This window comes from Lepisosteus platostomus, chromosome 10 (genome assembly GCF_059453375.1).
Source record: "Lepisosteus platostomus isolate fLepPlt1 chromosome 10, fLepPlt1.hap1, whole genome shotgun sequence".
Classification (NCBI taxonomy): Eukaryota; Metazoa; Chordata; class Actinopteri; order Semionotiformes; family Lepisosteidae; genus Lepisosteus; species Lepisosteus platostomus.
The window spans coordinates 55,339,388-55,363,225 of NC_142620.1; the positions used below are offsets into that span (position 1 = coordinate 55,339,388).

At 37.9% G+C, this 23,838-nt stretch overlaps 1 protein-coding gene across 9 annotated transcripts in view; it reads left to right on the top strand.

The window, feature by feature from the left end:
- The window catches only part of diaph2 (diaphanous-related formin 2), a 488,074-nt gene that overhangs the window by 191,576 nt on the left and 272,660 nt on the right, over window positions 1-23,838 (top strand). For all 9 annotated transcript variants that reach the window (XM_088597461.1, XM_088597456.1, XM_088597458.1 and 6 more), the window contains one exon: window positions 6,466-6,580. In XM_088597461.1, the coding sequence (XP_088453587.1) occupies window positions 6,466-6,580 (115 nt within the window). The remainder of the gene's footprint in view (window positions 1-6,465; window positions 6,581-23,838) is intronic.

Below are 23,838 nucleotides of genomic sequence, written 5' to 3' on the forward strand. Positions count from 1 at the left end.
TGGGCAGCTAGTAGTCTATTGATCTGAGGATCTTATCCAGCTGATGTATCTTTCATTCATTTAAATTGAATGTGTTTTTAGATTCAGAGCATTATCTGTGTGAAGACACCAAATTCCCAATATGCATTCTGCATAATCATTTGAAAGAGATATGTATTCCAGCCCTATTGAATTTCACAGGCTTACAGTGTATGTACATATTCCTTTTGAAATTGATCAAATGCATATGGGTATTTTTTAAATTGGATTTTTGTTCATGAGGTTGAAAAAGGCAATTAGAGGTATTTGTAATATGAGGTATTTGTAGTAGATAGATAAGTGGAGTTCTTCTAAATTATATATCTGGAGATGTGGTTGTTTTTTAGGTTCTTTTTTTTCTGTTACATGACTATAATGGTAAAATATCCAGTCATTTTATTGTTGCGGACTCTACTGTACTGTAGGTGAAAATTTGAAGAGTTTAGTTATATTAGTGTATCATGAACCAAGGAGAAACAATCATTTCTACCAAAGGAGTTTAAATAGTGATCTGTGACAATGTCACTTTAACATAGTGTGTATGTAATGTAACAGGTCTTCATCAACCTACTCAGCATTTTTCACTGATCTCCTACAGAAACAAAACACTGTACAAATTTCTGCACAAAGGGAAAGATTTTCCTGGACTCTAACAAAAGTCAAATCTATCGGGTGCATAGTTTGAGGGATTAGAAACCTGTCTTTCTGAGCTGTAAACTCTTTCTTTTTTTTCCATTCTATTTTACCTTGAGTTGTACAAAATCACTAACTACTGGTTTAAGTAGGACTTTTCACCCCAAAGGATCCTAAGATCTTATTATTTAGAAAGGGACCCATTTCCTCCAACACTATACTGTAGTACAGTGCCCATCTGGGAACACATGGCAGCCATTCTGCAGCCCCACTGCACAGCATATCTGGAGGGGTGCGAAATGACTTCACCTATGGACTTTAGGAGAACTTTACAGAGCCAGATTGTACAGGCCCTGGGTTGAAGTTATCAAGGATGCCAAAGTTACAGTAACACCCCTTCTCTTACAAACATGTAACAATCAAGTAGCCAAGACCTCCTTTTAACTTCTCACGTGAAAGAAGGCACCTCTTACAGTAGTGTGTCAGTTTTGAAATTGTGTTTTAGAGGAAAGAGCACCCCCTACTGGGCTTCTAACAACAATGAGAGCAGTAACCTGCTTTTGCTCAGAGGTTTCTCACCCCCATACAGAAATAATTGAGGTATCCTTGTAATGTCGTATCGGTGTGTTAATTTTAAATTTTAAATCTGTAGTATTTCAGTCACATCTGCTGTGGAAATCCTGCACTCAGTGGTGATTACAGGAGTACCACAGCATTTTTTCATAATGGCCTATGAGCCAGAATAAATGTGCTAATGGGCAAATAAGGCCTATATTCAAAATACCAATAAACATAATGAATCTCTGAGATAAAATGCTATGAAAATCAATAATAAGATTGGAAAATGTATGCAGGTTTCCTTTTTTATAGCCTAGGAAGTAATATGTCCTTTTTGATAAAGAAATAATAATTTGAATATATAATTCATATACAGTACGTATGTTAGACATTATATTCAGTTTTCTCTAAAACTGTTGATTTGTTAAGATACAATAAAACCAAATGAACAATCTAATATTTCAAAAATACCTATCCCCATCTGTGGTCCGTTTTCCTTCTTCATAGTAGGTCCACCTCCAAAATTAGATTTTTGTTCATGAGGTTGAAAAAGGCAATTAGAGGTATTTGTAATACAATGAGGTATTTGTAGTAGATAGATAAGTGGAGTTATTCTAAACAGTGATAATAATAATAATGTGTTATTGTACACATCTCTTGATTGTGGGCTTTCTAAAGATGCACATAATTTTGAAAAAAAGTCTCACCAACCTGTGCTGTATGTGTACAAGCCATCATACTGTAGAGAGGAATGCAGTAATGCTGCCATCAGAAATAATATTGCACGTGTCGCCTGTGTGAAGCATTCAATCATTAATGGCTTTGCAGAGAGGAAGAGATGTGCACAGGATTTATGGAAATCAATCCATGTTTCTTATGCAAATACACAATATAAAAAACCATGAAGGTGTTTTAACATCTGTGTAATGATACTCAGTTGCTTGATACCCTGTAGTGTGTAATATGATTTTTAATGTGACTTAGTGACAAGACGAAGGGATCGTCAGTGCTTAAAATTATAGACTGTACTGGTGCATATTATTATGTTTATACATTCATCTTTTAAGCAAGTGCATCTATCTCTCTATACTGAGAGATTGAGAAGGAAATTGGTACATATATTAAGTACACAAAACAATAGGAATAATGAAGGCAGAGGTATAAAATGCATCTCATGATCTCATAGATATTCATTATAGTGCGAGGAAAAGCAATAATTTTATCTATATTTCAAAATATGTCAAAGTTAACAAATCCATCTTCAGACGCTGGAGCAGTTGGGTTTGCTGTCAGAGAAATCTGGTAGCATTTCACCTCTCTGTTTTATGAAATTCTGAGTCGAAATATGTGACCTCTTAACATTTTGCCTGTGAAGCACATAATATTAGCCCGGAGGCCAGCAACAGTGACAAAATCTGGAAGAGAAGATGTCACTACAACATGTGTCCACGAGGCTCAGTGTGTCCCATTTCCTGGTTAGTGTACAGCCTCAGTGTACAGGCCGACCGAGAGACATGTGAAGCTCTGGCTAGAACTCCCCTCCCCTCCACTATTTCTAAATCAGTTTCCTGTACTTTATTTACTTGGACAAACAATTATATGTAACATTTGCCTCCATTTGTGTTGGCGGTTGGTTGCAGCTTTTGTTGCAGTTTTGTGTAATACCATGAACACTTGACATGAATGCATCTTCAGTGCTCCGAATGCACATTCTGCGTCAGCAATGAGACAGTTTAGCCTGCTTCCATTTGATCAATTTCCATGGTGTACAATTTATTATTTCAGCTGGAAATAATAAATACAATTGTACAGAATAATGTGATTCAGTCTTTGACTGTGACAGTGCCAATGTATTAGCAATGCCACTTCCTTTATTCTTTTTCTAATTGTAACCAGTGTCAACATCTTGTGGTCAAGAATATGCTGCTGCTTTTTCTTAATGTCAGTCCAGAAATTTCTTTGAAGGAAAGAATAATATTTCTTCTTTCTTAAGGAAAAAAAAACACACCTTGCTTTGCTCTAAATCACCCACTGGAGACCCTTCCATCTCTAACCGTGAAAAAAAATAATAATAAAAAAATGCATAAAAAGGAAAACCAGCCAGGAGCGATAAAGTGAGGAAACAATTTTTTAGCATGTAACTGATTTTCAAGCGGCCATGCTGGAGATTGTTGCCTGGAGGTGTTGTAATGTAATTTCTCCTACGGTTAGAGCACCTACACTTGGGAATGGAACACGTTTATGGAAAAGTAAATGATTGCTCAGCCTGCGTCTCAGGCCCATGGAACAGCATGAAATCCGCCAAGAACTTGTGGTCTGATATCCATGTGGACAAGATAGCTGTTTTACATCAGTTAAAGTCGAGCACAGTCACTGTGACACCTACAATAACAGCCGTGGTTCTGATAGTGTGACAATGCTGCAGATTTCTAAACAAAAAGGAATTGAACGCTGTTGTTCTTGTGACTTTCCAAAGGTTTCACTTGCGGTAATTTATTTACTAGTTTTCACAAAAGTTGTCTTTAAGGAGAATATTGCAAGGAGGCTACACTTGGAACAAATAGCAAAGTTAACACTTCAGTTATTACTTTCAGAAAGTTATTGTTAAAGTCATAAAGATAGTTAATGAAGCTGGCTGTTATTATTGTTTTTTGCAGTTGGTTTCTGAAGGTGTCTTCCTCATTAAATTCAGTAGTTACTTTTCCCCCTAGACACCTTTAAGAAGAGTGCAGTAAGTCTGCTAGCTACCCTTCAACAGGGTAGTAAAGCTATAAATATTCCAGTTGTTTATTACTTTCGGAAAGTTATTTGCAGGCGACCTGGGGGCTTGCTAGAGTCGTTCTGTTATGTGAAGGAAGGATGCACATCGGGATTTTTACTGTGCAGCGCTATCGGCTTCAGAGGAGATTTATCAATACCGAGCGCGAGATGTTGTAATTAGTTTTGAGGGACTTGTTTGGAGAAGATATATACTACTTGCTGTGCATGTGTAACAGAGTTATTGAATACAGGTGTGTGCATCAAATGTATGAGACTCTGAGGACAGCTGAAGAGGGAGAGATTTGGGACAAGTAAATCTGTGCACCTTATGCTGTATTTTAATATGCTATCCATTTGGCTTGCCTTGGCATACTGTAATGGAACATTTCTACAGTGTGTGCCCTTTGGTATGAAAAAAAAAACTGTACCTACCATAAAAAATGAGTACCAATAAATTAAAGTTTTTCACTGCCCAAATTCCAAAGTTGTCCTCCAGTTTTAAATTAGGTCATTTGGCCATTTCTTAACTCTACCTCCTAATAGCTGCAAAGAATGTCTTAGCCATGTGGGCATTGTCTGTCGCACGTAAATTAAAAGCAGCCAAGTTCTTTTTTAAGGGTGCTCTACCATGAGCGACAGCTCTGCTCTGATGGCTTGGATTCAGGACAGATGGCACACAGTTCAGTTTCAAAAGATTGTTTAATGGCATTTCATTTTTTTTAAAGCCTCCATCAAGTGAATTCTGAATTGTGTGCACACTGAGTGTGTGTATGTAAACAGTCGCACAGAATTCGAAGCATTCTGCCTCCTGTCTTGACAGAGGTGAACAACATCAGTGGGACAGTCTGGATGAGATTGAAACATCCCTACTGAATACAGAAAAAAGAACAAAACTTGCTGGTTGCAAGCTGTTCACTTTCAGAGTTGATGAGTCCCCTTCAATAAAATACATCAGCGCTTAGTATTCAGTTCAAGTATTACAGGCTAAACAGCCTCCTCCTGATTTTAACCTTTCTCTTGTTCACTCAGTTACAAGAGTGTCCGTTCCTGTCTGCACAGCTGTAACTGGACTACATGCAGAGATATTCTTGTCACTATGTTTTTTTCTTGTTTTCAACACAAATGTGCTCTGTCACAACACCTGCCCTTTTTCTTAACACCCTTTCACTTTGCGAGAGTAAAAATAACAAAACAACAATTAACCTACAGTACCCATGCAAGTTAACTTGAGTGCATTGTAAAGGATTCTCTGAAAATAATAATCATCCAATACAGTCATTGAAGAGTTTACAAAAACCAGATCTGTTGGGTGTCATTCTTGACTCCAATTTATATCTTAATTCTGTGACTAGAACTGCTTCTGACATTTAAGAAACATTTCTAAACTCAAAACCTTTCTTAATGTAAAAATGTTCATGCTTTCATGAGATCCCATTCTCCTACCCTAACTCTTTATTTGCTTTCTTGCTTGACAGTGCACTCACATGGCTTTATGGCTGCCAGTAAGCTTACTTCTCTCGCATGTCTGATCACATCACCACAATGCTGACAGCTTTACATTCGTTGTCTGAGAGTTTTCAAAATGACCTTTAGGTATCTAGAATAAAGTCTTCAGGCTTCAGGTCCCTCTTACCTTCAAGAGCTTTTTGGTCCAGGTCACTGTTTTGCGTATGAAAATGGTTGATCAGGTCCTTTCGCTGTTACACCCTGTGTTTCTGAACTTCCTTCCCAATCAACATTGAAATTTTAGACACACTAGATTCTAGAAACTTACAATAGACACTAAAAACTGTATGTTAATGTAGTGGTTTGAAATAGGACATGTATTTGAAAATTTACATGTATTTATGCTTATGTTTTTCTCAGTGCTCTGGGATATTTTGGCACGAAGGGCACCGTGTAAGAACAAATTTATATCATGTTGTGCAGAGCCATTGTACCTGGGTACTCAATTAGCACCCCAAATGCAACATTACCTATCTTGAGTGTGTAAGTGTTTGGCTGAAGTACTTGGAATGGGCTACCTCAACGCAGCACTCGTAAACAAAGAAATGTTTTATGTGCACCGAGTTGAAAAGAATTACATTTTTCCTTTAGAGAAATCAACAATGAGAGCATTTAAGTTTTGAGTTAATCAGAGGTTTATTAGGCTTAATTAGTCTTTTTACTTTCTTTCAATTAGTGGAAATTGCTGATATGCTGAAAGATCATTTAAGTGTTTTTTTAATGATCCATAAAAAATGAAGTACTGAAAATCCTGGAAACAGACAAATTACTGCATCCTGATACACCTATAAATCAACAAAAACTAATTAATGTATATGTTTGAAAATGTCTCTTACGTGTGCAAGTATTCTGATTAAATTCATAGGTTACCAGTATATATAATATCCACCTTCTTCATGCAGAAATCTTAACACTTAAGTGCTCAATGTCTTAGGAATGCTAATTAGTTGCAGTGATTGAACATTTAATTATGTTCCTGTGTAATTTCAGATTGTGCCTCAGGAAATGGCAGAGAGCTGTTTCTGGATTAAAGTCAAGGAGGAGAAGTTTGAGAGCCCAGACCTCCTCGCTCAGCTGTCCCTCACCTTCTCAACGAAGACCAAAGGTATGTGTGTTTCTCACAGGGGCTCATTCCGACAGCAAGATACGAACCTCTGGTGTCCTGGTTTTGTGCTGTGGTACATTTCCCAGTTCCTTGGAGGCATCTGAAAATTTCGAAGATGGGGGTTTGCTATGTAAAGCTTCTAGACCCTAGATCTTAGGAAAAACTCTCCAACTGATGTGCCACTCACATCGTTTTTTTGTCTTGTGATGTACAGGATCTAGGTTTACATCCTCATTTTTCAGACAATTGATCTTCAGTTAATCAAAATATGTTTAAAATGATCAGGTCTTTCCTGTTAAATGTTTGCTTGATAAACACATTCTGTAAAACCTGTCTCCTGTTTGCTGTTAAACTCCCAGTTAGCACATGCGTGATTGAGATCAGCGTACCATTTCATTTACTTTCAGGAGACTGTTCTGTGAAGACAGACAACTAGGTTGGCATTTCTGAGCTTCTATATTCTTCCTTTGTTGGTAAATGTACATGACCTCTACTTTTCTTAACCTGTTGATTAGCAGTGGGAAGGGGTTGCGGGATAATGTTGTCATGACAACTCCAGTCCATTGACTTTTCTGACAGTATGTTTTCTGGACCTCTAATTTCCCGGAATGCATTGCGGACAGATCGCATGTAGCACAGGGGCTGTCAAACTGTAAGAACACATTTCAACCTTTCAAGCCTCCCCATCTGTGGATATTCCCACACTCTCTCAGCGTCTTTTCCCCCTCTTTCTCTGTCTTTTGGCAGATGTCAGGATTGTGCATTCTCTACTGAAGAGATGCTAAAAGACATACAAATTTTAGAAGAATACATTTTCATGCCATATGGAAAGAAGTTGCAGTTTAACAGGCAACATTGTTGCCTGTTATTCTCCTAATGCAAATTGAGTGGAGTAACCTGAGAAATGTAACAGCACGAAGTAAAGAACTGCTGGCAGGCAACTTGCATGGTTATTGTCTTTGCAGTACAGGTACATGGGGAGGAAAAAGGAACTTTCCTGTAGTTAACACAAGGTTTTACTGCAAGTGTGCTTCCTCTTCTTAGTATTGAAAGTCAAACAGAGACGTTGGATTTACATACTACTGTGGACAGGTTGTTTCGAATACTCTCGAAAAGGGGCTAAAAGATTAACACTGAACAGTCAAGAAAATAAACAAGAACATCCTTTAAATTATCGAGAGCGAAACATTACCTCTAATTAATGTTGCAAGCTATATATTGGAAAACTCATTAACACTAAAACAGAAACTAAGAAACATGCTGTTTTAAGTTTTCACAGCAGGTTTGGAAGAGTTCAGTTAGCAATAGTCCTTGCTTAATTTTGCATTAGAGTATGTACAGTATACTGTATGTGCATTAGGTGTAGTACAGGTACATCTTAAAGCTTCATTTAGAAATGCTTTAACTGTATCTATGCTCTTTGTAAATAAATGTAGGTGTAAATTTATCCACTAGACTTTTCACCATCAGTCCTATCTTGTCTTCCTCACCTTTTCAAATGAGCTCTTTATGGTAATAAAGAAAAGGCAATTTCATTCTGAAAGCACCTGTTTATTGGAGACCTCTGAAAGCACAATAACAATGCCCCTGGTGAAATTGGCTGATTCATATCAATAACACCTATACAGTAATTCATTACATTAGCACTGTGAAATATATATTTTTAACAATTAAGCAAAAGGAGTTTTGTTAGTTTCATTTGTGCTTTCAGTTATAGTTATTTATTTTTAGTTGCTGATTTGACAAATATTTAGAATTGTGTGGCTTACCATGAATATTACCTTACAGATCTGCTTCAGGTTGTAACATTATTATTTAAAATGAATAATAAAAAATAATCATTTTGAGCAAATAAGCCACAAGTTAAATACATTGCCTGGTGTATAGTACTTCAGAGCTGATACGTGCCGCACATTGAGCAGTTTTAAAAAGAGGACTAACCATGAGAGTATCGCTTAACTTTTTTTTTCTTTTCTGCTCTCTAAATTTCAATGTACACTTCAATATCCAAATGTATCCATTGCCATAATTGAAAATGTTTATCGAAATTAAAATGAATATGTGATCCCTGGACACTCATACGGTTGTGAATGCATACACAGATATAAAAAAATTAAAGTTTCAAGGGCTATGATCATTTTTTAAAAGCCTTGTTTTCTTACTACCTGTGGTTTAGATCTTGCTGTTTATATGCATGTCCTGTATCGGAGTTGGGGGCTTAGTCAGGTCTCTTTTTCAATGCATTATCCTGTACTTCAGTCCTGGGGGTGACGCTGTTACAAAAAGCACTTTAGTGCCCCAGGTTGTTCTGAAATATTTCCTCCTCTGGGGCAGCTCGTGCTGGCCTGCAAAGAGCTTGTTGTTAAAACCCATGTTTTTATGGAAGATTCTCCCCGTATTTGTGTCATGCAGTGTTTCTAGCCATTAATGCAGCTCACAGGCATGTTTTTTTTTCCTTAAGGTAAACCTTTAAAGCAAGCGTTCAGTGAGAACATATTGTGAGAGATGAGAAAAGAAAGTGAAAATGCACTTGCATCACAGGGGTGCTGGTGAGGGGTGTGAAAAGCATGTTGTAAAAGAGCTGTCCCAGAGGTGTTCCAGATGTCTCTGAGGCTGTTAAAAACTCTTAGTGCAGAAGGGGATATAACTAGTGTCCTGAACTGCTAGTCGAAATTATTGAAAGGGCTGCCTGAACTATTTATTTACTCAATATTGATATTTGATCTGTTACTTCAAATAGAAACATAATTATGTAGAACATTATTTTTTTACAGAAGGCGTATATCAAAAATGCATTTAATATATGGTAATTTATTAAATTGTGTAACTTAACTTTGTACATACATAGCGGTTATAATTATACATAAACAGATGTCTTTTTCCTTTAAAAAGTCTGAAAGCTACATTTTAACTCTGGTTTATGTTTGAGGTTTTGAGCTGAAAAAAAGTAAGAAAAAATATTGAGGGTTTGTAAAATAATATAGCTTAAACATTGTACACAAAACTTAAGGAACTATAAACATAGGCTTATAAGGATATGCTACTTATAAACTTAAGCTACTTAAGATACTAAAGTTGTCACAGTTGTTTTAATCAGGCCATAAGGAAACAGTAATAACTAAAATCCTTTTTGTATCATTTGTTCATAATGGTATTGACAAAGGGCTTCACTGAGTTAGGAACATTAATAAACAGCTTGTACTGTACTTATCTTCCTGCTTCCTTAGCGTAAGCTTCGGCCTCTGATTTTTAACTTGATTTTATCACACTAGACTGTGTTCGTCTTTAAAGCAGTGGAAGCTCGTCTAAGCAAGTAAATCTGAATGCATTTCCCAGGCCTGGTTAAAAGGCACTACCTGCTGTGACCTGTGACTGCAAAATTCAAAAAGAGCAGGAAATTAGTGGTGAACGGTGAGGCTTTGCGCTTTGCAAAAAAGACTCCCTGTGCATTTCTGATCTGAGACACATGGAGATTCTGGCACTTTCTTTGTTTAGTTCTTTCTTTTGAACTTAAATCCGTTCTGCTGTACAATTTGAAATGTGTTTTATTGTTTTTTTTTTTTGCTCCCTCGCCTAAACTCTTCTCATTGTTGTATCAATCAATGGTCTTGCCGCCGTTCTGCTTGAGGGATCTAATAAGATGCACTTGTTGATTGACCATGCAACACAGAGTACTGCATTTGAAAAGCAATTTTGTAGCAAAGCTTTACTGTGCAGTTGGCACAAGATTGATGCTGGCAAACATTTTTTTTAAATTGTTTTTGTACAGGCTTCGAGTACTACAAAACAGATTTTCTGATATGGAGATACCTTCCTGAAAATATAAGCTCACTCTGTGCATCTTCTCCCTTTGGGTGTGAGAGGACCACCCGCAGTCTCTTCACTAGACATGGCGTAGAACTGTTAGGAAAATAAGACTTTAATGAACTGTTAATAAAACATTTCACGTTCTTAAAAAAATAGGCCTCTAGGTACAGCTTATTGTGTAACTCACACATAAATTAAACAGTGGGCTAGAAATCAAAACTGACTTTATAATACTTTAAAAAAAATGTTGTTACAGGTTTTCTGTTAACTAATAGAAGAAAAGGTTAGAATACTATGTGTAGAATTCATCTTTTGTTTTCCAAAGCAGGCTCGTGCACTCAAAAGATACCAAAAATGTCAGGCAGGAAGAATGAAACCAGTCCACAGACTGGCATGCTGTAGTGGGAGTAGGGAGGGCACCACACACTAATGCTCCAGCTAATTTATTTATGTTTTAACCTGGCATGAAAAGTAACGCTCACTTCTCCATAGGGAATGCTTGCCTTAAGTTTCATTATCTTTAGCTATTTTATCTCTAACTCTGTCTAATCCGATCTTCTGATAAAGTGTTAGAATGAATGGAACAGACAATCTGATTTGATGTGAGTGTCTTTTAATCTGTTTGTTACAAACCTGTCTTCACTGTGAATTCTTCACAGACAAATTACACACAAACATATAATCTTGCTGGTGGGCACCCAACACAATACTGTACAACGAAGTAAAGGCATGGGGTAAGCAAAGCTATCCATGTTGGGGCTAAAACCAGGCTGGGGAAGTGATGAATGATTAGGATTGCGAGTAAATGTATTGTTATTATTAATGTTTGGTGTCAAATTCAGCACTACAGTTTGCATTTAAGAGGAAGTCAGCTAGGGATAGGAATTACCTACATTCAGAGTTAAAGTCCAGTGTCTAGATCTACAGTTTCGTTTATGTCTACAGTAATTGGCATGTTAAGTAATAGAGCAGTATATTGTGTAGATACAGATATATTATATACAAGTACTGTACACAGATTTCAGCTTTGGCTTTACCTTAAAAAACATTTATTCTTAATTTCCTTACTTACCTGGTTCTTTGTCCTTTGTACAATTAATAGTGGTGATTTGTTCTGTGAACAAGAGTTTAACATATTAATTTACAATACTATGCATTACCATTGCTTGCTTTTAAACACAGCCAGAATCCAGGCTGTATAAGTACAGTGGCAGAACTTAAGCATTCTGCTTGACATGACCTTCTAAAAGAAAAAAATAGGATCCAAAGGGAACCATTTATCTCGTGTCGTATCACTTACTGTATGGCATTGTGATAGACAGGTACAAAACTGTTTTGGGATTTTTCTAGACTGACTGTAGGGTTTGAGAGGCAGCAAATTGAGTAGTATGTGCAAAGAAAGGGTGATCATTTTTCTGGTTAAGAAACACTAAAGAGCAGTCTAATGAAGATATATTCAAAATAATTGGCCTGTCACTGTAGCCTTAATTTATATAAAGGGAGAAATTCTAGGTTACGGTTGACCCAACAGCTAAGGGTCAAAGACACTTTTCAGTGAGCTTTCCAGTATAATAATGAATCGAAAGCTCAGTTAATGAGCCCACCCTCACCAGGACCCAGGTCTGGCTGAAGAAAAAGAAAGTTTTCTGTGACCCCCTGACTTTGCTTGTGACAGAAGGGCTCTCTCTCTCTCTCTCTCTCTCTCTCTCTCTCTCTCCCTCTCTCTCTCTCCCTTCAACACCATCATTAACTATATTGCTCAGTTATGGCTAAGATATGTACAGAAGTACAAGAATTTGTTCTTAAGTAGGTGTGCAGGCACAAACAGACCTGAATCTTAAGCTTTGTCATCCTTTGTTACCTGGTTTCTAAAAGGAGGATGAGGCCAATAAGTCAATATTTTTTTCTAAAATTAATTGTCTGAATAAGTTGTTTTACATACCACAGGACCCAAGTGCTAGAAGTTAATAATGCATATTGTTAGTAATTGTATTCTCATCTCTGTATATTAAAAAGGAAGCATTTCTAAATACCAAATTATAAGAAGCAAAAGCCATTTCTATGTATAATGTTGCAGTGACAATCATTTTAAACCCCTTTGGTTTTAATGAAGAACCCTGGTTGAGAGAAATAAATATACAGTATTGGCTGTTCAGATTTTCCTTGGTTATAATAGTTTTGTGCACAGGAGCCACACTGTATTAGTTCAGAAAGTCCTCAGCACTTTTCTGATTCTCAGGTATTACAGACTCTGAAGCACTAATTACTTTGAGGTGGCTGTTTCAGAACATGTAACATACTGTAGACTGAAGCTACAGTATGTTGTCCATCTTTGTATTTAAAAATGAACCCCAATAATGATTTGCCCTTTATGAATAGGGTTCATTTCAGCCAGGGAATAAACCAAATAAGAGCACTTCACAGGTCTGCTCCAGTTTTTTAGATACACAGAATGGAAATAAAATAAAGGATAAAAAAGATCTATATGGTGTCATAAATCAAAGTTTAATTTCATTGTTTCGGAATGTCACATCATACATAATTGGAACATAAAGTACTGTAGGAGTCAAGGGCAACATAAGTCATTATGTTCTTCCAAACAAACTTTATGCGAAAGAGTTGTTCACTTTGCTTTTTTTGATTTAAAGCCCCAATAAATGAAAAACGAGTACTGCAGTTACAGAGCTAATGCCAGCAGGGCAAGTGTGTCATTGAGCTGGCAGAGTGCGCCTGATTATGGAAGAGGCCTCACAGGTGGAGAAAAGAAAAGAGCCTGGGCGCTTCCTCACTCATTAGTGTTTAGAGCTGTCTCAACACCAAACTAAACTCCAAAGTAAGATGATAATCGTGTCATTATTATTATTTTTATTATTAAAGTACAGTGTTTGTGTGTTATGTGTTTCATCAGTTTATGTTTATCTATTATTATGACACAGAGATGAAGATCAGATTTTGGGAGCAAATGCTGCAGGAATACAGATCATTCTAAAGGGTTCACAAAATTTTCCTCACCACTGTAGGAGGGAATTTCTATATTAATCTCCTGTTGCAGTCTTCGTGTCACTGCAGTTATATGGTTATTGTGTAGTCAGGTTTTGCAGGTGTTCTGAAATATATTTTAGAAATAAAATCAACTCTGGGACAGGAAAAAAAAGAATACAACATTTGACTGACACCTATACTTAATAAATAAAGATTGTATTTCTATCACATAGGAAAGTTTAGATGGTTTAAGTGTTGCCTCCAGCTCTTTATTGCAGAGATCTTCGCTTGGACAGCTTCAGCTTTAATGTTCTGACAACTTTCACTCAAAACCCGTCTCATCTGGGAGGAGGGAAGGCAGCACCAGCACTATCCTGCTTTTCAGGTCAGAGGCTGAAACACCTGGGCCGACCTGCCGAGCCTCAAACCGGGCAGCTCGTGCCTCGCCTGTCCCACAGGCCAGCTGAGCTCGGTCTTCCTTCCTGCTCTGCGCTCCTGTTGCACCCCGGCGGGGGCATCGGCCTCTGCCGGAGCGCATGCCAGTGGTGACCGCACTTGCATCCCCGCTACAAAGCACAAGAGCCAGAAAATAATGACCTAGCTACACTGCCTTTCTAGAAGCAGTAATGATCGAGCGGTGGGAGTTTAGCTTTAGCTGTGGTTCCCTAATAACTCCCTAACAACTCTTTTAACACTAGGCTGAACTGGTTTGTGATCAAAAGCTCTCCCACTTTGTAGCCTTCTCATTCAGCTGGGCTTTGACTCTTGCTCTCCGTGGTAGTAGCTGTGCTGCCACCAGTGCAGTCTCGCATCGGGCTCCTCTCTAAAAGGTTTGCTTGCTGGATCGCCAGAAAGAAACTATCTTGTCTGTTTCATTTGTCTGTTCACTAAAGTCACTGAAGGGACAATCAAGGCAGCTGCAGTACATACTGTATAAAAAAAAAACAAGGCACTATGTTTTGATACGGAATGTGTCAAATGTAAGGTGATTAGGGGAAGCTGATTTTGTACTAGCAGTTCTCAGAGGCCCTGAATGTAATTAAAAGAGTTAGGTGAAAGAGGTGACTAAGCACATCAATCATCTATCAGTTGGGAGCAGCATGTAAATTGGCCCCCCTCCCCCCCCCCTCCACGTACTGTACACACAAACACCTCTACTGCAGAGTGCCTTTTAACCCCTTTTTATAAAGCTTCAAACTGTGAGTTACTTAAGGAGCAACTACCATTAAAACTTTTTCAATAAATTCTGATGCACCAACTGTTCGAAACTGCTCCTGAAATTAAAGAAAGTCTTACAAGGACTGAAGAAGACTATATATGATCATTGGCTGTTGCTCTCTGTAGAGCACAGCTGTTTAGTGTTGAAGCCATTTACAGCTACTGAAAGCAGCTGCCAAGCTGAGATTTCTGGTTGTTCTTATGCAATTGCATTTACTGTACTGCTCTAGAAAACTGCTCAACCTTTTACTCCTCCGAGCACATCTGAATTCTGTGCTACATCGTCTGGAGCCCAAGATGTTTAAACCAGAACGAAAACCCTCTACTTTCGCAAGGAGACAAGTTAAGTAGGTATGTAAGCCTTTGACAAACAAGGTATTATAATGATGGTTATGAAAGAGGGAACGTCTTCTGGGCCTCGAAGGCTTGTTAATACAAACCATGCACCAGTGCGCTCATACGGGTACGCTTCAGACCAAACAATTGCTAATCAAGAATCTGGAGACTGGATGTCAATATTTGAATTAAAAACTAGCTGCAAGCATTTATATATAAATTAAATTAAATTTAAGGACTGGATTTTCAAAACGATTACAACTTTCATGTATAGAACAGTTTATCTTCATGACACTGTGTACCCTATTTCCTCATTTTGTTCAGCCAACTTAATGCGCTTCTCCAGGGGTCAACTCTTCTACTCACTCACCTTTAAAGAAAATTAATAAAGGCTGCAGTAAATCAGAGTTGAGCCAAAAATATGTGTTTAACTATTAATGTTTTCTAATTAGTTTATTGTACAAAAAGGCTAGGGGGAATGACCTGGATAGTGCGAGTCGCCAATGTGTTATATCTAGAGATTCCTGTGGTTTAAAGTTAATAATGTCTTACTGTGATGCCCTACTGATTTTAATCTATTGCAGACGGTAGAGGCCTATTTAGCCCGTCTTAGTGCACTTAGCATCATCTTAAACAATATTGCTCACACTTAAGTGCTGCCACTTGGTGACGGATACATTTTTTATTTTTATTACTGCCATTATTATTTTTCTACATTTAGAGAGATACCGAATTGGATGCATTTTTATATAAACCACCTAATGAAAAAAGGTGAGCTTGTACTCCACGGTGTATCACTGTGTATTCTAACGAAACCACTGTGTGGAGGTCAGTCAACAGACCCCAGCCAAGTCATGCTTCTCTGGTCATTTGATGCAGACGTCATGACACAGAAGAGGAAGATCATCACTCGAGTTTTCTCCTGCTGCATACAAAGGTGGCCATAGCTTTTGTCAGACTACTGCCTCCTATTTTAAAATATTAGGAATTTTCAGTTATAGCTGCTACCTTACACTCATGGGCAGCCCTGAGTTAAAGTACATTCCTTGTGGAGTCTACATGTTCTCCCTGGGTCTGTGTGGGTGGAAAATGAAAAACACAGTGCCCAGAGAAGTCTGTATGCAGAGGTGTACTGACTAGATTAGTTAATGTTTCTAGAATCCCCTTGCACATTTGCATTTGAGTATGCCCTGTAATGAACTGGTACCCTATCCAGGGACAGTCTTACCTTGCGCCCTATGTTTCTTTGATAGATTTGATAGATTGTCATGATTTTTCCCAGATCCTTCTTGTGATTTTTGAAGTAGTTTAAGAGCACTAGTTGTGACTAGGCAAATGTCAGCTGGCATGATAAAAGGTAGTTTGTTTGCTGGCTGTGTGTAATGTCAGTTGTTTGTGTAAGTGATAGCTGCTCTTGATGTGGTATAGGTTTAATTGCCAGCTTGCTTCATTATTCAATTTGGCTCTCAGCTGAGCAAGTTCTGTTCTGTCATCACTTCAAGAAACATTCTCATGTTCTCTAAAATCAGTCCAGGACAGTGTACTTTTACACTCAGGCTACACCTCATGAACAAGATTGTTCTGATTCTGGGTAGAATAGTTTACATAAATAAAACATACAGTGTATAAAAGCATGGGTTTTTGTTGCTTAAATTGTATCTAAAAAAGAACTTGCAAATAAATCACTTTCCATTTCAAAGGAACTGGATGTCTCTTACCCCACTTACTGCTGACTGGTGCTCCCTGTACCAGTGTGTGATTTCCCAGAAGGTGCCAGGCCAGCCTTCCTCTTGCTTACCCAGTTCCTTTATATGGACAGCATGAAACAGGAAAAACAGTCAACATCGTTCCATTAAAGTAAGTGATTTACACTCATCATGCATCTGCAATTGGCCTTCATTAAGGAAGCCTTAGCCTATGGGGCAAATTGTAAGAATACCACAAATACAGCAAAAAAAAAAACACAACTGGTAGCTTTGCAATCAAATGTAGCCGAGAAAGACAGAGCTGAAACACAAATGTGTATATTCAGGTGAAGAGCACCTAAATCACATAAACCAGGAATGAGTACACTTTGAAAATAACGTATGGTCCTGCCAGTATCCTGATCTTACCTTTACTGAAATCCTGTAGAATGAGCTTGACTGGAGAGTGATGAAAGTGAGGGTACTGTAGCTAGTGCCACTGTGCTGGATCAAATGATTAGGGCAGAATGGGATACAAATGGATCGTGATACCCTGGTGAGTATGTGTGATGGACTGACTACAATATTTGCAGATGTGAGTGCTTAGTAGTCTGATAAAATCCTTCTGTTGTCTGTTTTATTAGGTAGGTTAATAGCTTTCACAAAAGACCAATCGATTGTTATCTAGTTTTCAGTGAGGATTTCTAGGTAACCCCCTAATTGTGACCCCTGTGAATGTGTGTGTTGACAGAACAGAGAAAAAGCCCTGTACGTTTTTGTTGTAGTAATGTGTTTATTTATTCAGCAAGATGTATTCATGTGTATACATGCCTGGAGCTAGTATTTCACAGTTAGATAGCAGTGTAGCTAATGAAATTTACCTGTTTTTATAACATGCTCCCTGAAGTGAAAGTCCTTTTTGCTTTAATCATAAGTGTTCCAGACTATAGAGCAGGAGAAATATTTCAACAAAAAGTCACTTGTGAGAAGCTGTGTGCTTTACATTGCTATCAGTCCATTCAGGTAATGAATCTCCATTCGTCTGGGTGGGCAGCCATTTGCAATATGTGGTCATAAATGTTTAGTACTATAAGCTGGCCACTGCAAAAGCTTAATGGGGTTCTTGTCCAGTGAGTGGCCACACAGTGTAAGAATTGTGATTCTAGCCACTGGTTGTTTTCAGCTGGTTATATTAGAAGGAATTGGAATATACGCCTGATACCGTACGTCAGTGTTTTCTAACGGAGACTTCACCCAGACAAATCAAAAAGCCCTGATGAGAGATAACCCCTAATGTTCCAGGACAGCTGCTTTTATTGTCATCACCTCCACTGATCACAGTGTTCATTTTGGACTCTCTCTCTATCAGTTCATTAGCCTGTTGAAAAAAAAAAGTTTTCTTCTTTTATTTATGCCTTGTAGTTTGCCTGTGACACATTCCTGGTAAGTAGCGTGCAATTTTGTAGTAATTAGGTAATTATTTTTCATTACTGCAGAAAAAAATAAAATTAACAAATTAAACAGAACCCATATTGAACGAAGGACATTAATAAATGCAATTACATTTGGCTGTTTTCTGTCCATAAATAATTCAGTAGAACACTCCATGCTGGGATTGCAAAAAGAGGTTAGTTGTTCATATGTACAGTATAGTGATAATATAAATGTAGTAGCAAGGGTCTGCTTTTCAAATGAGAGGAATGATGTACTGATCATTGTATAAAGCACATTTAATTGCTCAGTTTTCACCAAGACGAATTTTTCTTTACTCAATATAACTTCCAAACTTTACTAATGTTTGACTTCCCAAAAACATAACATTCACATTTTCAAAGGACTTTTAGGAACCTGGGAGTTTGCATGGTTCGCCCATGAGGATGCCCACTGTTTGCCTAGATGCTCCTGAGGAATCTTTGACTTCATTTTTCTTCCTCACACGTTCCTTTTTTAACTCGGAAAATCACGCATGAATATTGTATAAAAAGTGGGGTGGGGGGTGAAACCCAATGTAAGTTTGATCCTTCTGGGGGTGAACAAACAAACATTAACATGGAAAAATTCCTCAGGGCAACACTGAACATCACAGCTCTAGGGGAGATTCTGTCTATGTTGTGGTGCCTAACAATAAGCAAGAGACAGAGTCATCTCACTGGAGGCTTCCTTTGAAAGCCCAATGGTTTCCCTTATAAAAGTTTAATGTCATTGTGCAATGGATGGAGTACCAGGCAGCATAGCAATAGCATAGTGGAGCTTTCTCAGTGTTTTGAAACACAAAACGGCAAGAGTGCCCAAGCTAGTTAGTCCCTCTGAAGCGAGGAATGCCCCTTTTTCTTCTCTGCACATCAGTTCTCGTGGGGGAAGTTTTTCCACAGACTCTCCTTCCTTGGTGAGCCCTGTGCAGGCATGTGAGTTTTTGGAAAATGAGAAGTGTGTCCTTGCTTTGTTCTGGTTGTGAAGCTATTTGAGAAGAAGCCTAGAAGTGCTCAGTAACACAGAAAGACTGTAAGACATGAAAGAAAACCACGTCGCAGTGCTTGAGTAGATCAGTGTCAAGTGGTCTGTATGCCTAAGTTTAGCACCTGCTGTCAACAGATGTAAAAACAACTCAAAAACTCAGCGTGACAAATTGAAAAAAAATATATTCTTAAAGCAAGCTCTCCATCTTTGAAGCAGTGATAGGGCTAAATCTCAGAACTCTGAAAACTCTGAGGATGTCAGCGCTGACAAGATGATTCCATCTGGATACAGATTTGCATTTATGTAGAAAGAAGCACGCAGACATTTGTAGTCTGCATGTTGAAATCAAAACTGAAAGAAGAATGACCATCAGGTTTTTCTGCAGCTAACTCGATTTGCATAAATATTTTTTTTCAAACTTAATCTTTTTTTTTACAGAAAAGATCAGGGAACTAACATAATACCAAAAACCCTCCCTTCTGTCCCCTTCTCCAGTCTCCATTCTGTAAGGATTGATTGAATCTTAATTTAGAAGCCATTGTAAACTTTCAAACAACCATTTTGTAGAATGCTATTTCTATTAGATCTGGGATTGCAGTACTTTCTTAAAGGGGAAGTTGGGGCCAGCCCAGCAAGACCTACAGTACCTGTCTTCCACGTTGCCATTCCACGCTGGCTTGTAGATCAGTACCCATGACACTCAGGTTGTGAAGAACAGGGCTGCAATACACAATAGACTTTTATACAAAGCATTCTTTCCATTCCCTGGTATTGAATAATCATCTGTTTTTTTGTCTTAATTATCTGTAATTTTGGGTTAAATGTTTAGCGTTTACATCTGTCTAAATGGATATTTACAGCGGTAATGACTGCCTAATTGCTTTCATTTCAGGAAATATCATTTCTTTCTGTAAGTGAAGAGGGTCACGGATTCAAATTTCTGCTGGTCTTCTCTCACTAGAGGGGATAAGTTTGAGCTACAGTACAATCACATCCGTTTTGTGTGATTCAACTACAGCCTTGACAGAAAATAGGCACTGAAGCAAATAATGCAGCTGGAATTTTTTTTACTTAAAATGACTTAATTGTCTTGTTTCCTAATTCTTTTGGAGGATGTGTTTTATGGGTATCGGCCGCAAAAGTGGAAGAGTGGTGATAATATAATGTATGTACAGTAGGTGATTGAATGTTGTTCTGCATTTCACTCATTCTTTATTCTTCAGTCATTTCCATAAAGTAAATGGCATGCAAGGCCCAGTTTTTAAACACAGTCGACAGTCCACTAAGTTAGCATGCTTTGAGGGATGTTATTGTGTTTTAATTTCTCATTGAGGCTCTTTGGGGCTTAAAAAGAAATTGGTTTGTTTCCAGCTGTGTGCGGTGGGTTTTGAATGAGGCAATCTGTTTGAAAAAACTGGTGCAAACTCTTTACTTGTATGGCTGCCATATGTGACAAGGCTTTGCTGTTATGACATATTACTGGCCGGAGAGTTGCAAAGAGAATTTTGTTAGTGCGAATGCATGCCTCAGTAAACAATCAATTAGAGCAGGTCAAGCTCAAGCTGTTACCTCACTGAAAATAAAACATATCGATTTTCCTTTTTTTTATGTCAGCGAGATAACATGGATTTGCAGTTGGGACACTGTTGTCATTCACTGTTGACGTTTAAGGGATGCATTGGGTGGAATGAGAGATGGCATCACATGTCTAGCGCAAAGAAAGAAGACAAGTGAAAAATTCGGAGAGGCAAATGTGAAACCTGTTCCTCATCTGTCCAAGAGATTCAACTGTACAGCTTGCGTTGGGAATGCGTCTTCCTGCTGCACTTTTATCAGGCTCCCTTTGGGCTGCAGCTCCTGTTATACTGATTGCAGCATTTCAAAGTCTTTCCTCAAAGCACTGCAATTTCAATCACAGCGTCCAAATGCATCCGAGGATTTCTCTCAGCTCCACCTGATTCATCTGCACTGAAAGCGAGCTCTGTGGGCACACAAAATAAAAAAAAAAATCCGCTTTTAAATTGTGTACTTTCACTTTTTAAATGGGAGTCTATCCCTGCTGGAGTAACCCAGGCTGTTTGCTTTTCGTTTTTTGTTTGTTTTGTTTCTCCTTGATCTTTGGTTCCTCTTGATTTTGAACCGAATGAAAATGAAGTAGGCTTTTTTTGCCCCTCCACACAAGAGCAGAACAAGAAACTCTAAAGAATGGCATGTATATTTTCAAAATTATACACTGCTTAAGCCTGAAGGGAAAATTTGCTCTGAAATGTAGCATTTACTGCCTTTTTCTAAAAACATGTTTTATTAAAGAGGTCCAACATATTACAGTGGAAGGATGTTTAGAGCCCCAAGCTTAGAAGTGATGAAAGCTTTGGAGCCAAAATTCAGCTTTTTAAATGCAAGACAATTTTTAAATTAAGTTATCTGCTATTGTTGGACTTTTGAAAGTAAATGTGAAAAGGTATAAACAGTACTGTATAACCTTACAGCAGTGTCTTTGCTTTGCTCTTCATTCAGCAGTTGATGTGAGTGTGGTAAATCAGGGCTCATTTATTGTGTATCTGCAGACAGAATGGTCAGGTGTTTGATGCCGAAACATGTTTTATATTTATATCTATATCACTATGTTTAGTAATGCAACTAACAAAATTTTACAAATTCACCCATTCACCCATGATGAAGCACACATTGTTATTAAAGTGAGTTATGTGATCCATAATTACTGTACATTAGAAAGCCTTTGTGAAAATGTGATCCATTTAATTCACCATTCAGCCTTCCAATCCATTGTCCACAACTTTTGAGTTTTAAACTGACACCTTCAGCCTTGAAAATTGAATCCATATTTGTTCAGACAGTTGGCAACTTTGATCTTTCTCAAAGCTTTCTTGCTGGTTTATTTAGATAAACTCAGGTTACTTCTTAACCTTTCTGAAGCCACTGGGCTGCATAAGAGTATCAACCACATTTTTAATGCACTGCCTTCTGTGAACTTCATCACAGGATGGTGGTGTTGTTTAATCCATGGCTGTTGCATGTGTATATTAAAAAAAGGAACCTGCATGAAAAAAAGGAGCAAATGTACAGGAATCAGCTGGATTTAGCTACTGTATATGAGTAGATTAGTTGGTCTTAAATACTGTAGGTATACATAGGTGTTTTAATTGATAAATATAGGTGTCTATATCAATCAATTCACTAGGCCTTTGCAAGTAACACCCCTTGTCTTTGGTGGAAAAGAAGGAACATGAGCTGAAGATATACTGTCCCTCTTTACGTCTCATAAATTCCCTGCTTCTGAAGAATTGAGCAAACATGCAGCAGCTCCTGAAAGTTTACATTTTAAAGTAAAAGAAAAGTTGTTGTTTTTCTCTGTGATTCTGTCTGGTGTGGATAATGAGGATTTGTTTGTTTTTTGTTATCGGGGTTAAAGTTGAACGCAAGCTTCTGAAAGAGATCCTGGGTTATCAGTGATGGTGTCTTAGGGATTCTCTTCCCAACCAGTTGCAAAATCTTTTTTTTCTTTTCATTTCTTTCATGTTTTTTTTTCTTTCTCTTCTACATTCTACTCAAATCTTTATCACCCTGACCCCGTTAGAGCAGATGTGGTTAAAACCTCTGCTTAAGCTGTCAGATGAGGTGGACAATGTGGTGTATCCAGTATCTGTAGGTATTAATGCTGCCCTTGTTCTTAATTCTTGCTGTTTCATTTCATTCAAAGTCTTGAATTGGCACATAAGAAAAGCAAATCTTGACATTTCCCTGCAGGCTTACTCCCACTCCATCACATTTATTATTGTTATTAATATTGATAATTGTACTTTTGATTTCCTTACTGCCCTCCTTCTCAGTCATCTTGGCTTCACTGATGCTCTGCCCCTGGTAATATTTCTGTGCAGCAGCTAGAACTGTGTTTCTCCTTCTTCAGTGTTCGTCTTTGTGATACTGGCATCCTTTCTGCTTAGAAAGTGTAGATCTATGAAAATATTCTTCAGAATACTCAAGAAATGCATTGAGCTCATAAGTTTAATGCTGACAGTAGGTTTGTAGTCCCCTCTGTGTTTATATAAGATTTAAGCTATAATATAAGCTGCTTTATGTTGCAAAGAGTATCCTTTGAATGAATACACGGTCCCAATCTAATCTCACCAGATGGTTTTGATGTACTCATGTGACACCATCTAAATGCTGCATATCACACAATATTGGGTGCTAATGGCTTTTCAGAGCTTAGCCACATCTCATTGATTGCAATCAGTGTTATCCCAGGAAACTCTGTCTTTTATACATCCTCTACTACTGAATTTTTAACGGCCAATTTTGTTTCCCCCAATAACATAATTAAACATATCTCACAACAGGGTATTTCAAAGGTAAGTAGGAACCAGCTGGACATGTTAAAAATTGTGATTCGGCAGCAGAGTGTACCATGTACACAATATGTATTTCTGTTGTCATTTCTCCAATGTTGCTTGCTGTGTAAAAACATGCCAGAAGAAGGTGTAGAATTAGGGTTTTTCATTCCAGGCTGCACTGACAGCTAAGCAGACAGATTTAGTTCTCCTAAACTCCTAATTGCAAAGGTGGGTCACAGAGCAAGGAGTAATTGGAACACAAAGTCAGCACACGGAGGCTATTTAATTCTCTGAAGACCTCAGAAGAGCACAAGGGAAAGCTGTTTGTGTGTTTGCTGTGGCTAAGCTCTGAAAAAAAAGTGGTTTACAATATGCAAATTAGCCACAAAGTTAATACTTAAGGTCCTTCTGTCCTTTT